At 36.5% G+C, this 14,346-nt stretch overlaps 2 protein-coding genes across 2 annotated transcripts; both read right to left on the bottom strand.

Annotated features, from left to right (window-relative positions):
• Positions 1-2,796: 2,796 nt before the first annotated feature.
• LOC306874052 (GTPase IMAP family member 9-like) lies at positions 2,797-4,903 on the bottom strand. Its single transcript, XM_079423773.1, has 4 exons — positions 4,823-4,903; positions 4,427-4,468; positions 4,275-4,345; positions 2,797-4,211 (listed from the first exon to the last, which is right to left on the bottom strand). Exons 3-4 carry the CDS (start codon positions 4,309-4,311, stop codon positions 3,340-3,342), a joined length of 909 nt encoding a protein of 302 aa, XP_079279899.1. The 5' UTR covers positions 4,312-4,345; positions 4,427-4,468; positions 4,823-4,903; the 3' UTR covers positions 2,797-3,339.
• Positions 4,904-5,989: 1,086 nt separating this feature from the next.
• Positions 5,990-13,776, bottom strand: LOC306874421 (mitochondrial dicarboxylate carrier-like). The gene is made up of 11 exons (XM_079424458.1): positions 13,441-13,776; positions 11,057-11,176; positions 10,535-10,649; positions 9,002-9,050; positions 8,879-8,920; positions 8,758-8,801; positions 8,613-8,683; positions 8,277-8,369; positions 7,492-7,569; positions 7,356-7,412; positions 5,990-7,251 (listed from the first exon to the last, which is right to left on the bottom strand). The coding sequence occupies exons 1-11, from the start codon at positions 13,528-13,530 to the stop codon at positions 7,150-7,152; spliced, it is 861 nt and encodes a 286-aa protein (XP_079280584.1). The 5' UTR covers positions 13,531-13,776; the 3' UTR covers positions 5,990-7,149.
• Between the last annotated feature and the right edge of the window lie 570 nt (positions 13,777-14,346).

Here is a 14,346-nt window from a genome sequence, read left to right as displayed (position 1 = left end):
AAAAAGAGCACCTGGATGTTTCATATCCTCAGGACAGATTCACAATCACGCTGTCTGGATAAGAACACACACACACACACACACACACACACACACACCACACACACACACACACACACACACACACACACACACACCACACACACACACACACACACACACACACACACACACACACACACACACACACACACACACACACACACACACACACACACACACACACACAAACACACACACACACACACATTGTTTGTAGAGAAAAAATGACATAGAAGACCAACATCAAATGTCAAAGAACAACAAAAGTCGACTGAGATGCAAAGCTTCACCAGGGCCTGGACAGCTTTATATAACGAACAAATGGCCATTCATCAGGTTTTTCTTTTTCTGTGGAAACCCCTGAGTTTCTTTAGAAACTCTTTATGAAACCTTTCCATACCACAAAAGGTTCTTTACAGTGGAACATTTTTTTCTTTACACCTAGAAAAAAGAAGTGTTATTTAAAGAATTGATCACTAAAAGGTTCTTGAAGTTGCCCTTTAGGAGCCATTTTTTTAACAGTTCAAACTATTGCATTAGGATAAATAACTCTTTGAGTTTACAGAGATATTAATATTGCATATGTGAACAATCAAGTGTGCTTCTCTCCAGTAAGCAGCAATCGTATACTTAGAATGATTTACTGGTTATGATGATTTACAAAATAAGTTTTCATACGAATGACATCTGTTTGCATTTAAACATGAGAGCGCATTAATAGAGATTATTTCCCAGAATCCCCGGGGTGAACACATCTGTCTGACACATGCATGCACCGTAGATTAATTCACATGGAAAAGTGAAAGTCCTGCAGTTCAGTAAAATAAAATAAAAATCAAGAAACATTTATTTAAAAGGTGCTTAGACTGTTTCAAAGCAGTATCAATAAATTCTATTCTGAATTCTGAAATTATGAGATACATTTAATTTCAGCTTCCGCTCTACAGAAGACAACAGTGCTGTTATTCAGCTCAATTTAATTCTATATTGATTCAATTCAGTCCGATAACAGTGTCGCTGCAGCAAAGTTGTAATTATCCAGATCAGATCAGATCAGATTTCTCATGAAATAGTGTCAGTGCAGTTAAAACTGAATATTGTTTGTCTTTTAAATGAGCATAATATTATGTTTTAAAGCAAATGGAAGTAAACTTCTAAAGTAAAAGTTACTGTTAGATTGTTAACCTGCTAACCTTGTTCTGATAACATTCTCTCAGTGTTATCCTTAAATATGTTTTCAATATTGTTCGTTTAAAGTTCTCTGGTCTATAATAATGTTTTTAAAATGCTCGCACAAAAGCATTATTTATACATTGTTCATGGAATGGTTTTTTTTAATGTTACTTGTTTCAGTAACATTCCCAATGTTTGCAAAATTAAATAAAATTGAATGTTCCCTTAACACTCAAATAACCAAAAAAAAAAAAAAAAGACCTAAAATATTTCAAAAACTGGAAATAACTTTTAATGTTTTTGTTAGCTGGGAAATTGCTAAAGCACACACTGTAAAAAAACAGCTTTAGCAGATTTTTCTCAACTTCTTGTTTTAAGTTTATACAACAAAAAGTTGAGAAATTTCCTAAAAAAAAATAACTTGCGAAAACTCAAAAATCTGCTGAAGCTGGTTGCCTTAAAATTTTAAGTTGGCTCAACTTTTTTTTTTTTTTACAGTGGGGGGGTGCTAAAAGATTCACAAAAGTGCAATTTAGAATTCATTATATGTGATCCAATCAATCATTCATTCAAAAACATTCAACATATCTGGGGATTTATAATGTATTATATATCATAATATATATGGGTCACCATACTTGACAATACGTCACGACTTTAATGGAGTGCAAATGATTGCTCACTTTTCATGTTTATCAACCTGCAATAATAAACAACACAGTCATGAAATCAGAGACCTTATTCTCAAATCTGATCACTGATACAATGATTGTATGTTCAAATACTGATTTATAATGCATGAGAGTGGTCCTCACATCCTCTCTCCTCCTCCAGAGAATCCAGAAGATTATGGGAAACAACATCTGTTTCTCTGGAGCTTTAACACACATCAACCCTCAAATCTCAGTAGCAGTTTCTGACATTCTCATGGTGCACATAAAAATGCTCAGGATGCCACTGACTGTGCTATCAATAAACCACTGTTTATGAATCTCTCTTTGGGATGAGATACGAACATGCAGGAGTTACTTACATATTACATTACTGCAATGAGGGAATCTGCATATTTTAAATATCGCTGTGATTCTTTGCATCCGCACATGTACAAGTCAAACACATGCTGGCTGTTTGGCAGAGAAGATGGTTCTTCATATGCTGACGGCTTAAAGAGCTGGAGAGGACTAGTCAAGTGTCTCCATGCTGACAGGAAGTGAACGAACTCAGAAAGCTCAGACAAGATTTTTAACAAGAAATGACTAAAGCAGATTAAGTCTTGACAAAACGATTTGTCAGATGATGTGGCTCCCTCATGTGGCCAACGAGAAAACATGCAAAAAGGAAATAAATATAATATGCTAAAGGGCCATTCCACCGAATGGGTGTCATTTGTGTCCCCAGGACATTATAGGTACAAACATGCATAAAATACATTTTATTATTAAGCAAAGTATCCTGCACATTAATCTAACTGCAAATTTAAAATATATAATTAAAAACGTTATTAAAAACTACCTAAATCACTGCAAATATAGCATTTGTACATGTCCCCAGTGTCTAACGCTACATTTTAACTTGAAATATAATGTTTAAAATCCTTCAGAAAACATTTTTATTTAGCATTTTTGTGTATCTCCATATCCCATCTGTGTTTTAAATACCTTTATTTCTAAATAAATGTATAATATTTTGGATAAAATACACATTTTAGTCGTGTCCCCAGGTTTTCACTCAGTCCTGTTACTTTAACACATTCTAAAAAACTGGGAAAATTCCACAAAACACATTTTCAACATAATATTGCAACATTTGGCTCTTCTGAAGGCAATGAAATGATCGGAAGCATGTGGTCTTATTTTCTTTTCTGTATATTTGATGATATTGTAACGGTGGCTGGGTATAGAAAAATAATGTTCGTGCATCTCTGCTGCACACAGCTACACAAGGCTTCTTCAGTGTTCAGATTTCATTCTTAGTGTAAAACCCTCCTAACATCAGGACAGTACAATACAGTATTTTACAAAAGAAAAACATACTTGATTATTTATTGAGTCCAAATGTGTTTGTTCTACTCATGCTATGTACAGCATGATGCTAGAGTCTTTTTAGTCACTTTTATCATTTTCTCTAGAGATATCTTCTTGCCAAAAAATACAGTGCAGCACAAGCTGCTACTGCCAGGAGAGCTGCACCTCCCGCTGCTCCTAGTAATGCTCCTGGTCCTGTATGTGGTGCAGCTGATGCCATCATCATAGCTGCTTCTCCCACTCCTGCAGCTCTTAATACATCTGCTCCTCCAACACCTTCTCTTTCTCCTGCTCCTCCTCTTAATGCTACTCCAGCTAAAACTACTGCTGCTCCTAATGCTATCGCTGCTAAGATGATGTCAAATTTCTTGAGTCGGAGACCTTTCTGAGTCTCCTTAAAGTCTTGCTTAGTGTATCTCCTGTCTCCATTCTTCCTCCTCAGAGACTCAATCTTTTCCAGAAGCTCAGTGACTTGAGATCGATCTTCATCTTTGTTGTTAAAAACATGAAATGCTCCTGAACACTGATCAACTAGTGTCTGACATTCTCCCAGATAATCTTCTATTGGCTCATGCAGCTGATCCGCATGAGTAAAAAGCACCATTGTGTGTTTTAAGACCTTTGCTCCAAAATTCTTCTGGATCCATTTCACAGTGTCACGTTTCTCCTTTGTGAACGTCTCACCCAGTTTGATCACCAGCAGAAACACATCAAGTTGTGTATTTTGTAAAATCTGCTCTATTTGGGTCTGAACATCTGTAATCTTCAAAGCTGTATCAGAGAGTCCTACAGTGTCGATCACAGTGAGAGTTCGTCTGCCCACCACTTTATGCACTGGTGCACAAATTTTGGTCTCAGATGTAAAATAATTACGCTCTTCAAATGTTTTTCTGTCTCCACCTAGGATGGTGTTTCCGGATGCACTTTTTCCTGCTCCAGTCAGACCCAACAGCATAATATTCAGATCTGAGACTGTAGACAGAGAGACGGATGTGTGGAGGGATAAACAAATGGTTATTGGCATGAATTACTCACATTCAGGAGGATGAGACATGCTTCCTCGCCGCTGCATCTTGTGTGTGACTGGACTGAGTGGATTTCGCTCTCTATTATTTGAGACATTTTGTTCATTAAAAGATAAAAACTTGCCCGTTTCAAATCAATAAGTCATGGATCTGCATGTTTACCTGTCAGCAGCACAATATGCAGAATGTCCTGTTGTCCTACTCCTTATTAATGTAAAATAATACACACATGATTACTTGATCAAGTACACATTTTTGGCATTTTATAAATAAAAGATTTGTGGCCATATTTGGAAAAACAAAATCTAAATATATAAACTTAAATGAATAACTTTTAGGTTAATCATTGCCTGTAGTATATGCATCATCAGGTGTATACTCACTAATTTGAGTCATGCAATGTAGGCTACATGGATCACAAGTGCCCAAAACTTGCAGTTTGTTCACACATATTTGTTCTTGTTAGATGTGATCTAAACATTATGGCTTGAAATATATTGACAGACATGTGCTGCAGTTCTATTGAAGTTTCGATCCATCTCATTAACTTGTACTCACCTATGCGAAAAAGAGCTCTGATAGGTTTCTCTTCACGTGTTTAATCTGCATGTAGCTTTGCTAAAGCACTAAAGTGAAACTGAAAGCTGGTTGGTATGAATGCGGAAGGACGGATATTTCATTTAACTTCTGCTGTGCTGCTTGTCCAGACCCGCATTAAAGGGGTCATCAGATGCAAAATTCACTTTAGAAGTTGTTTGAACATAAATGTGTGTTGGACGTGTGTGCACACATCCATCCTATAATGATAAAAATCCACCCAGTGTTTTTTTTTTTTTTTTTTTTTTAAATCCCTATTTTAAAATCCCCTTTTTCAAATCAGGCTGTTCTGAGATTCAGAATGAAGTAGTTTTGTACAGACCTCCCCCACGATAGTTGATTGACAAGAATGTCTTACCTTAGACCATTGAAGAGAGGGGTGGAGTCAGCAAAGCTCATTAGCATTTAAAGCAACATGAACTAGATCAGCGTGCTAAAAACAGAGCTGATTTTGACAGGATAAAGAAGGTGTTTTTTACACCACCATTGAGAAATTTTAACCAAACCATGTTACAGATTTTCATTAAGACCCTAAAGAATTATATCAACTTGTGTAAAATGGCCATCCGATGACCCCTTTAAAGCCTCATACTGCCAGCTATTTTCAATGGAAACTATAGCTAAAGCTTGTTGAAAAGTCGCTAAATGTCCACTGGGTGGAGAATGCATTAATATTCACAAATTGTCTGTTTACAGAACCCCTAAGGTAAAATTATATTTCAATGCTTTTGCATTCTCCCGAGAAACTTTGCGTTAGGATTCGTTCCACATCCCCGATATCACACGTACAGCATGGAGACGTCTATTTGACATCTGCATTTAAATCTGGAAGACATATAGTTTTAGAGTGTTTGTTCATCTGCAATACGTCTAGGCCTATAGGACATTTCCTATCAGATGTCAAATAGACGATTGTATTTAAGATGTTTATTTAGTATGTATGTAAAACTTACATCTTAAAGTTTGTACACAGCAGATGCTTTCCAGATCTTTAACAGACATCTTGCAGACGTGTGTGCTATCTGGGATAGTTCAAATAGAGGGAAACCTATATACATTTCTGTTTGAGTAGCCTAAATGTATGAGCTGAATCCAAAGATAACAATATACAAATAATTCCACCCGATTTGCTTGCGCTAGTACTTTTATTTCCATTCATTTTCATTTTAGGCAAAACATTGTTCTTATAAGACAAAATTGCATTAGTTTGCATATTTGCATTTTTCTCAAGATAGAGAGCAGCTCAATGCCACTCAGTTCAAGCAAACAACCAGTTCAACCCTCCATTTCAAATCCTAAACAAAAAACATTTGTAGAAAAAGAAACCGCTTGTACCCACATAAACTCGCTTGCAAACCCTCGATTGCGCTTTCACGCATGCGCACAAATTGCCTGTACGACAGCACCCTCTTCCGGACACCGATAGATAAGGCTTCTCCAGTGTTTCCGATTTCATTCTTAGTGTAAAATCATTAAAACAGCCCGTTTTTAAGCATATACCAATATGGTAATTTACCAACTTAATCTAAAATATTAAGTTTAAAGTAAATTTGAGATAAGTTTTGTGTTATTATATGCTTAGCTTAGAATAAGTCCAGATATTCTGGACCAGACCACAAAACTGAATTACTATAAGCAATCTGTGCAATTTATTCACTAAATGCCCCCATAACCTCAACACTAAAACAAATACATGCACATTTGCAGAAAATACAGTAGATCTAACAATATTTCAGTCACCTTTTCCAGCAGAAACATTACAAAAAGAACAAAAAAATAATGAAAACTGAAAGCATAGCACCAAGTACAGAAGCAGATTGCAGATACACTACTGGGTCCCCTTCAGTCAGTTGTTTCTTGTTTTATTTTCTTCTGTGATGCTCCATAATTTGGTTATAAAAGTAAAACTTGGTTTAATTCTGTCCCCTCATAGGTTTTCTGTGACCCCTGACCCTTCTGTCAATCGAACCCAGCAAACAAAAAAAAAAAATCTGAATCATCATTTCATTAACTAAAACAAATCAAAACGGATCTATCCTGAAGGATAACATCTATAATCTACAGCTCACCCTGAAGAGATGAGCATGCAGCCGTTTATTCCCAGATCGTCTCTCTCAGATGAGAGTCATGAAGGGTTGGCACTGTGAGGAATCATCTTTCGTTATGTTGGTCTGGCTGCATGTGAAGGTGGTTATGACTGAGCAATGTGAGATTTTCCAGAAATAATATTGTGGAAGTGAGAGCAGCTTCAAGAGGAGGCCAAAGGGAAACGGTCAAGAGGTCAAAGTTCAGCTGACCACGCGGATTCCGAAATATTTCCTCAGCTGCTCCAGGAAGACGAAGGTCAGGACTGTGTGAGGAATCAAGCGGATCCCAGCAGGAACTAAACCCTGTCGCGTGATTGGACGGTGGGAGATATTTTAAAAAGAATCAGTAATGAAAAAGATCTCAGTGTTTAATGAATAAATTAAGCAAAATAAAGCAAATCTGGTACCTTGTAGAAGGCTAGTGGTCCCAGTTTGGCAGTTTCAGACAGGCAGTGAATCACACCCTAATATACAAAAATACATTTGATTAATGAGCAATAAAGATAATGAGACAATGACCAAAGAGAGAGAGAGGAAACTCACTCTGTATTCTCCTTTAGAGTTCATTAACCTGGTCTTTATTACATCCAGCGGCTGGCAGAGGAACGTCGCACAACCTCCCTGAAGAGAGAAAGCTATGACATTAAAATCTTCATTTATTTAGTTGAAGTTATATATTCATCCAATGCAAAAAAAGTGTGTGTGTGTGTGTATGTATATATATATGCGCAAAACTTTAAAAATAATAATGATAAAATATTATTATAAGACTATTATAAAATATATTTACACAAATGTATTACACACATATTTATGCAAATTGTTAAAGTTATGATTTTTTTTTTTACAAGTGTTATAAAAATTAAAAATATTTTTTCAATTACTTTATCAGTTCTATCAATTATTTTATCAATGACTTGAATATCATTGAATAATAATATTATTATAATATTTCAAATATCACTGAAAATGGCGCCGTGCATGGCAGCCATTGTGCTTGGCTCTCCAGTTGTTTTAGTGTTTTTGTTAGTTTAGTTTTTGTTGTTAAATAATATTTAATACATCATTTTACAATAAATATATTTCAATATAAATGTATTATATGTACACAAGTACATATATTTTTTTTACATTTACACACACACACACACACACACATATAGAAAGATAGACAGATAGATAGACAGACAGACAGACAGATAAATAAATAAATAAAAGTAAAAAAGGCATTTTACTAATCAATAAAAACTAGATGTCGAATACTGTCCATTAAATTTCAGTTATCAAGAATAACCAATGACTGGCCAATCAGAGGCTTTGATACTCACAGCGATGAAGCTGGACAGGAAGTGTGTCATTATATTATCTCCCATGAGTCCTGTGCCCAACACCAGCTGCTTGGCCTGATCATAACACGCCAGCTGACACAGAGAGACACGCTCAGGATCATTATATCATCATAAACATGCCTTCTGACAGATGCCTTCATCCACAGCGGCTCATAGCGCATTCAGGGTTCATTCCTCAGTTCAAACCAGTTCCTGACACAACATCTGGGCTTTGACTACATTTTACGCACTTATTCTGAATAGATCATCGGAAAAAAATCTAATCTGCTAAACTTTATGAACTGCAGTCATTCCCATCATGCATTGCTGTCTCACCTGTCCGACTGTGACCAGGGCTCCTCTGCTGGACGCCATTGTGGCTCCTGAGAACAGCTTCCTGGTTCCCTCTGAGAGAAACACATGTTCAGAGAGACATTCAAACATTTCCAGATGATTTGAAGAGCTCCAGGAAGGTCTTTACCTTCCCGCCAGACCCTGAAGAGTCCGTCCAGCGCATGTTTATAGCTGTGAGAAACACAGATATGATTCAGATTAATCACGTCATGACCGTCTGGAGTGTTTTTAGATCTAGACACACTCACTTTCTCCTCTGCTCTGCAGGAAGCTTCATATCGTTCTGCATCCTGTGAAGATCAACAACAAGAAACGTTCATATGTTCACACTCGGCCAGATGAGCTAAAAACACAAACCCTGCTATACACACCGAACGTTAACCATATCTGCTGGAGTCCCGATGAAGCCGCCGGTGAAGCCTGCGGAGAAATACACGTGTGAGTAAAGCACAATGTGTCTTCATCTGTGCATCAGGGATAATATCAAAACTAATAATTATTAAAAACTATACAGACATATTTATGAAAACAAATTAAAAGGTAATTGCGACTTTTTAATCTCTTTAAATTTCATCTTTAAAAAAAAATGAAATTTGAGATTCAAAAATAGATTAAGATATAAGATATCTTTAGATATAAACTTGCAATTTTGAAGAAAAAGTAATATTGCAAGATATAATAGATTTACAACATATAAACTTGCAATTCTGAGTTTACATTTTGTAATAAATAAATAAAAAGGATAAATCACACCTTTTTATTTAACCATTTTTATCTCGCAATATTTCTTTCAACTGCAAGTTTATGTCTCACAATTCTGACTTTTCTTCACAAAATTGAACAGTTTATTGCTCACGAATTCTGGAAAAAGTCAGAATTGTGAAATAATTTGCAATTACAATTTTTTCTTTCCCATGGCCAAAACATGCTTCTATACAAATAATACAAACACACAACGACATTGTTAAAAGTTGAACTAAAATAAAACGAAACCTCAAAATATAAAAATGATTTAAAAAAAAAAACTGAATATTAATTAAAAACTATAATAGTAAATTAGCAATACTAATATAGCATGCATGCATATGTAATATATACATATGAAAAAAAAGTACCGTATTGACCCGAATATAAGACGACCCCCCTTTTCCAGATGTAAAAAAAGCTTTTTGAAAACCAAATCTCTCTCTCTCTCTCTGTAAAACATTTTTTCTTAAATTATTTTCATATTGCATATTTTTCCTATTTTAATTTTTGTTTTGAAAGTATGGTAAATACTGGTAAAATGTACCAACAATGACATTTAAAAATATACACTTTTTGATATACCATAAAAACAACAGGTAGCCCATCTGAATTATATAACATTTAGGCTATCCATCTCATAGTAGCCTGCCAAAAGTTTATGAACAGTAGAAGTTAAATCTTATTGTAGTCTTCAAATTCTGGTCTTATGTTTTATAATCACTTACAGAGGAAGTTTGGTCCATCGGGCTAACATGACAGTCACGACTCATGCTGCTGTAAGCATTTTATTTTTATTTTGTTTTCACTTGTGAGCTTTACAGCACACATTACACTACGTATTTCATGACACACGCGTTTTAGGCGTATTTGGCGCCACCTTTGTTGTGGGTGTATTATTGACATGTCAAAGTCTAGACCCTGAATATAAGACGACTGCGTTTTTTCAGATGTATTTCCAAGAAAAAAACATTGTCTTATATTCGGGTCAATACGGGTAGTTATCACAGGTTGTCTAAATAAGCTCAAGCAGTTTCATGTGTCATAATTATGCTGTAAATCTAATTATGATACCATTGCATTGTGCACTGCATGATGGTGATGGTGTTCATTATAAGGTGTTTGGCGATTCCCTGCTTTGTAGTGGTGTGTGTTTTTACCTCCAAACGCGCCCAGCAGGACTTTCTGATAGAAAGGCATGGGTCCCTGACCGCCGCTGCCCATCATGTCTCTGACCGTCTCATAGATGGCAAACCTGGTGAGAGAATATGACATCTACGAGACAGAGAGAGAGAGAGATTCATTAGCATTACATGCACTTTGACTGCTTTTGTTTCCAAAACATTGTTAGTTTAAGTTAAAGCATGAAGATGCATGTTCACCAAACAAACAATGTGGATGGATCTGTGTGCGCTTCTTCAATCAGGACTCAGACTCTGTGGCTATTCCAGCAGTGTCTGACCCTCACACATGCTCAAACAGCAGATCCCGATCACATGACCTGACTGACTCAATTCAAGGCATTATACTGTATGTGGGAAAGTGACTTATTTCATAAAGAAAGTCATTAAAATAAGTTGCATCTCCAGTTTTACAGACGTTTTCAGTGTGGAACAGGTCAGGGCCGCTGCTGGGTGTGTAAATCACAGACAAATCAAACTGATCTGGGGTCAGGATCTGACCTGTCTGCAGAGGGAAGCGCTGAGGCCGTTATAGAGCGCCAGCACACCGTCGTTCTTCACCACGTGCATCGCCATGCCAACCATCCTCATCTTCACCTCCTGCTGCGTCTGCAGGTGCACCTGTCAGAATCATCAATATAATCATTATTACATCCCATCAGCAATAAAACTAATATTTACAACAATCGTTCAAAAGTGTGTGGTCGGTGAAATTGTTTTTATGTCTCTTTTGCTCTCCAAGGCTGCACTTATTTGATCAAATATACAGTAAAAACAATAATAATGTCAAATATTCTTACAATTTTAAATACCATTTTCTATGTGAATATATTGTAAAATGTAATTTACACCTGTGATCAAAGCATCATTACTCCAGTCTTCAGTGTCACAATATAGTGTCTAATATACTGATCTGCTGCTCAGGAAACATTTCTGATTATTATCAATGTTGAAAACAGTTGTGCTGCTGAATATTTTGTGGAAACCGTGACATTTGGTTTTTAAGGATTCTTTAATGAATCAAAAGTTCAAAAGAACAGCATTTATTTGAAATAGAAATAGTTTGTAACATTATAAATGTCACTTTTATTCACTTTAATGCATCCTGGACAAATAAAAGTAGCTCCAGTGCGAGTAAAATTTGATTATACTATGCTCACTTGAGCATAAAGTACCTGTAGCAACATGCAAGAGGTTGTAACCAGAACTCACTGCCAAAACACACACACACACACACACAGTACTGCTCTATGGGATGTTTGAACAAAGGTCAACGGTCGCTCTCACCAGAATGGCAACAATTCAGGCCAACAATAACGTCACATGTCTATCTGTTGAAAGACTGTAATTATTTAACTCAACAGTCAATCTCAAGATCATTTACGCATGCAGATGTACGTTTGAATCTTGTATTAATGTTTTAAGCACACACAAAGATCTCTGAAGGGTGACCTTCGTGTCAAGCAGCTCTTCAGAAGTGTTTTTGGCTTCAGTCAGCGTGTGTGTGTGTGTGGTTTTATGGTGCTTATCTGTAGCTTTTGTTTTGGTTTTAGTGGAGAGCAGACAAATCTGTGATAATTCAGCGCATTATCACAGATAAACAAAAGGGCACTCAGACGATTTAAGACCAGAGAAACAAAGGGGACAAACGTCTCTCAGCTATCAGTTTAGTAACTCACTCTCATTCTTTGAATTCATTCATTCGTGTCTCATTCACAGGCCACCTGATACTTGTCCATTGAGAAACTTTTGGGGGAAAGCCAAAGTACAACTACGCTCTTAAGAGCAGAGGTAAACAGAATGACAAAGCTAGACACAAGATAATCAAAGTCCACCAAACCAGACTCAGCTGGGCACACACACACACACACACACACACACACACACACACACAGGTGGCAGACATGTGCTGATCACACACGTCTGTAACTCATGAGGAATCTGGACAGAAGCATGCATGGACTGCTATTGGACCGTCCTGATATTATGTGATTACGCACCTATTCATGTGGTTTCATTATATAGGACATCACATGAGACCCCAAATCAGATCACTAACTAGTATTCAACTATGGGCTTGTCAAAGGCTTTTATTATTTTTTATAACTGACAAGCGATATATATATGTATATTACTTTAGGAAATCAGATGTACATAAAATTGCTTAAATTAAACAAACATTTATTTTACATATTATAATTTTTAACCGTCTTTCAAGGATTTTATTGCTATATTGTTAAAATCAAATATATGATTTTATGTCCACCAAATTATCAAATTTACTGGACATAACATATTCATTATAATTTGACAAGACTGTCAGTGAACGGACAAGTAATATTATGCCAATAGTGTTAAAATATCCAAATATAATCGGTTTTATCAGGTGTAAAATATTCAATATAATTCCTTAAGCCTGTTGAACAGATAAACTTCTTTCAAATAATATATAATGTTGATGTTATCAAAATAATCAAATGGCATTTAATTTACCAGACATTAAATATTTGTCATATTTTGACATGGCTATCGGTAGATTTGGACATATGTATTTCAAAGACTTATGTTGACATTCTTAATAATATTATCCAATATGTTTTACGTAAAACATTCATTACAGTTTGTCAAGACACTCAGTAGGTTTTGAAATGGAGAATATATTAACTGTGTTAAATTGGACAAATATGATCGGAATTATCGGTATATTGCTCTCTCGCTAACTATGAGTTATTAAGAGCAATATATAACATGTTTAACTATGAACTGTCCAAATGAGAAACTCCTTTTCCTTCATTCTGCTCACTCAGAGCCAAACACTAGTCTTGTCATGTGCTCTGGGGTCAGGAGGATGAAGAAGAGGCTCATCGGTCACTGCAGCGTCTCACCTTGAGCAGGTCCAGCGGATGCGTGCAGCAGGCGGCTCCGCACGACGCGATCCCCCCGAAGTACCAGCGCGACATCCGCTTCTCCGACATCTCTCCGGTTAACGTTAATTTCTCTAGCTCTCTGGTTCTAGTTTGAGCTGCGCGTTGCACGCTGCAGACCGAGTGCGTGGCGTGCGTGACCGGGGCTCGCGGACAAACAAAGTTCACGAGCAGCCAATTGCTCGCGCGGAATCTGGAACGGCCTCCCGGTGCGTCAGACCCACACAAGCTTTACAATACAATCAAAAAGAGAGAAACGTCTATCTGACTGCTCAGCGTTCATTGAGAGCGAGCTCTGGACTCTTAAAGAGACAGCAGCCTCCGTGATGCTGGACAGACCTGAATCAGTGCACTGTCACTTTAAGACAAACGCTTCCTCACTCTCACGCATCTTCTAGAGCTTCACTGACACAGTTAACTGAGCTGCAGCGCTCGTGAAAAATGTGTAGTTAGCCAATAAACGTTTGCTTTTGAGACATGTAGCCTGCTTATACTATCAGACTGACTGAATGGGTATCTCTTTATGATTTGCAATGAACAATAATAACCATATATGTGACCCTGGAGCACAAAATCTGTCAGAAATCTCTGGGGTATATTTGTAACAATAGCCAACAATACATTGTATGAGTCAAAATGATACATTTTTCTTTTATGCCAAAAATCATTAGGATATTAAGTAAATATCATGTTCCATGAAGATATTTTGTAAATGTCCAACTGTAAATATATAAAAACGTCATTTTTGATTAGTAATATGCATTGCTAAGAACTTCATTTGAACAACTTTAAAGGAGATTTTCTCAATATTTAGATTTTTTTGCTCCCTCAGATTCCAGATTTTCAAATAGTTGTATCTCAGCCAAA

Source organism: Barbus barbus, assembly GCF_936440315.1.
Source record: "Barbus barbus genome assembly, chromosome: 8".
NCBI lineage: Eukaryota > Metazoa > Chordata > Actinopteri > Cypriniformes > Cyprinidae > Barbus > Barbus barbus.
This window is presented reverse-complemented; position numbering and strand designations above follow the sequence as displayed.

Bases quoted from the DNA above. Each gene is read 5' to 3' on its own strand.
- LOC306874421 (XM_079424458.1), bottom strand. From the start codon at position 13,530: ATGTCGGAGAAGCGGATGTCGCGCTGGTACTTCGGGGGGATCGCGTCG. The intron at 9,051-10,534 runs GTAAAAACACAC...ATTTCTCCGCAG, and splicing joins CCTGCTGGGCGCGTTTGGAG to GCTTCACCGGCGGCTTCATC. The intron at 7,252-7,355 runs GTACCAGATTTG...ATCACGCGACAG, and splicing joins GACCACTAGCCTTCTACAAG to GGTTTAGTTCCTGCTGGGAT.
- LOC306874052 (XM_079423773.1), bottom strand. From the start codon at position 4,311: ATGCAGCGGCGAGGAAGCATGTCTCATCCTCCTGAAT. The intron at 4,212-4,274 runs GTGAGTAATTCA...CTCTGTCTACAG, and splicing joins CATGTCTCATCCTCCTGAAT to TCTCAGATCTGAATATTATG.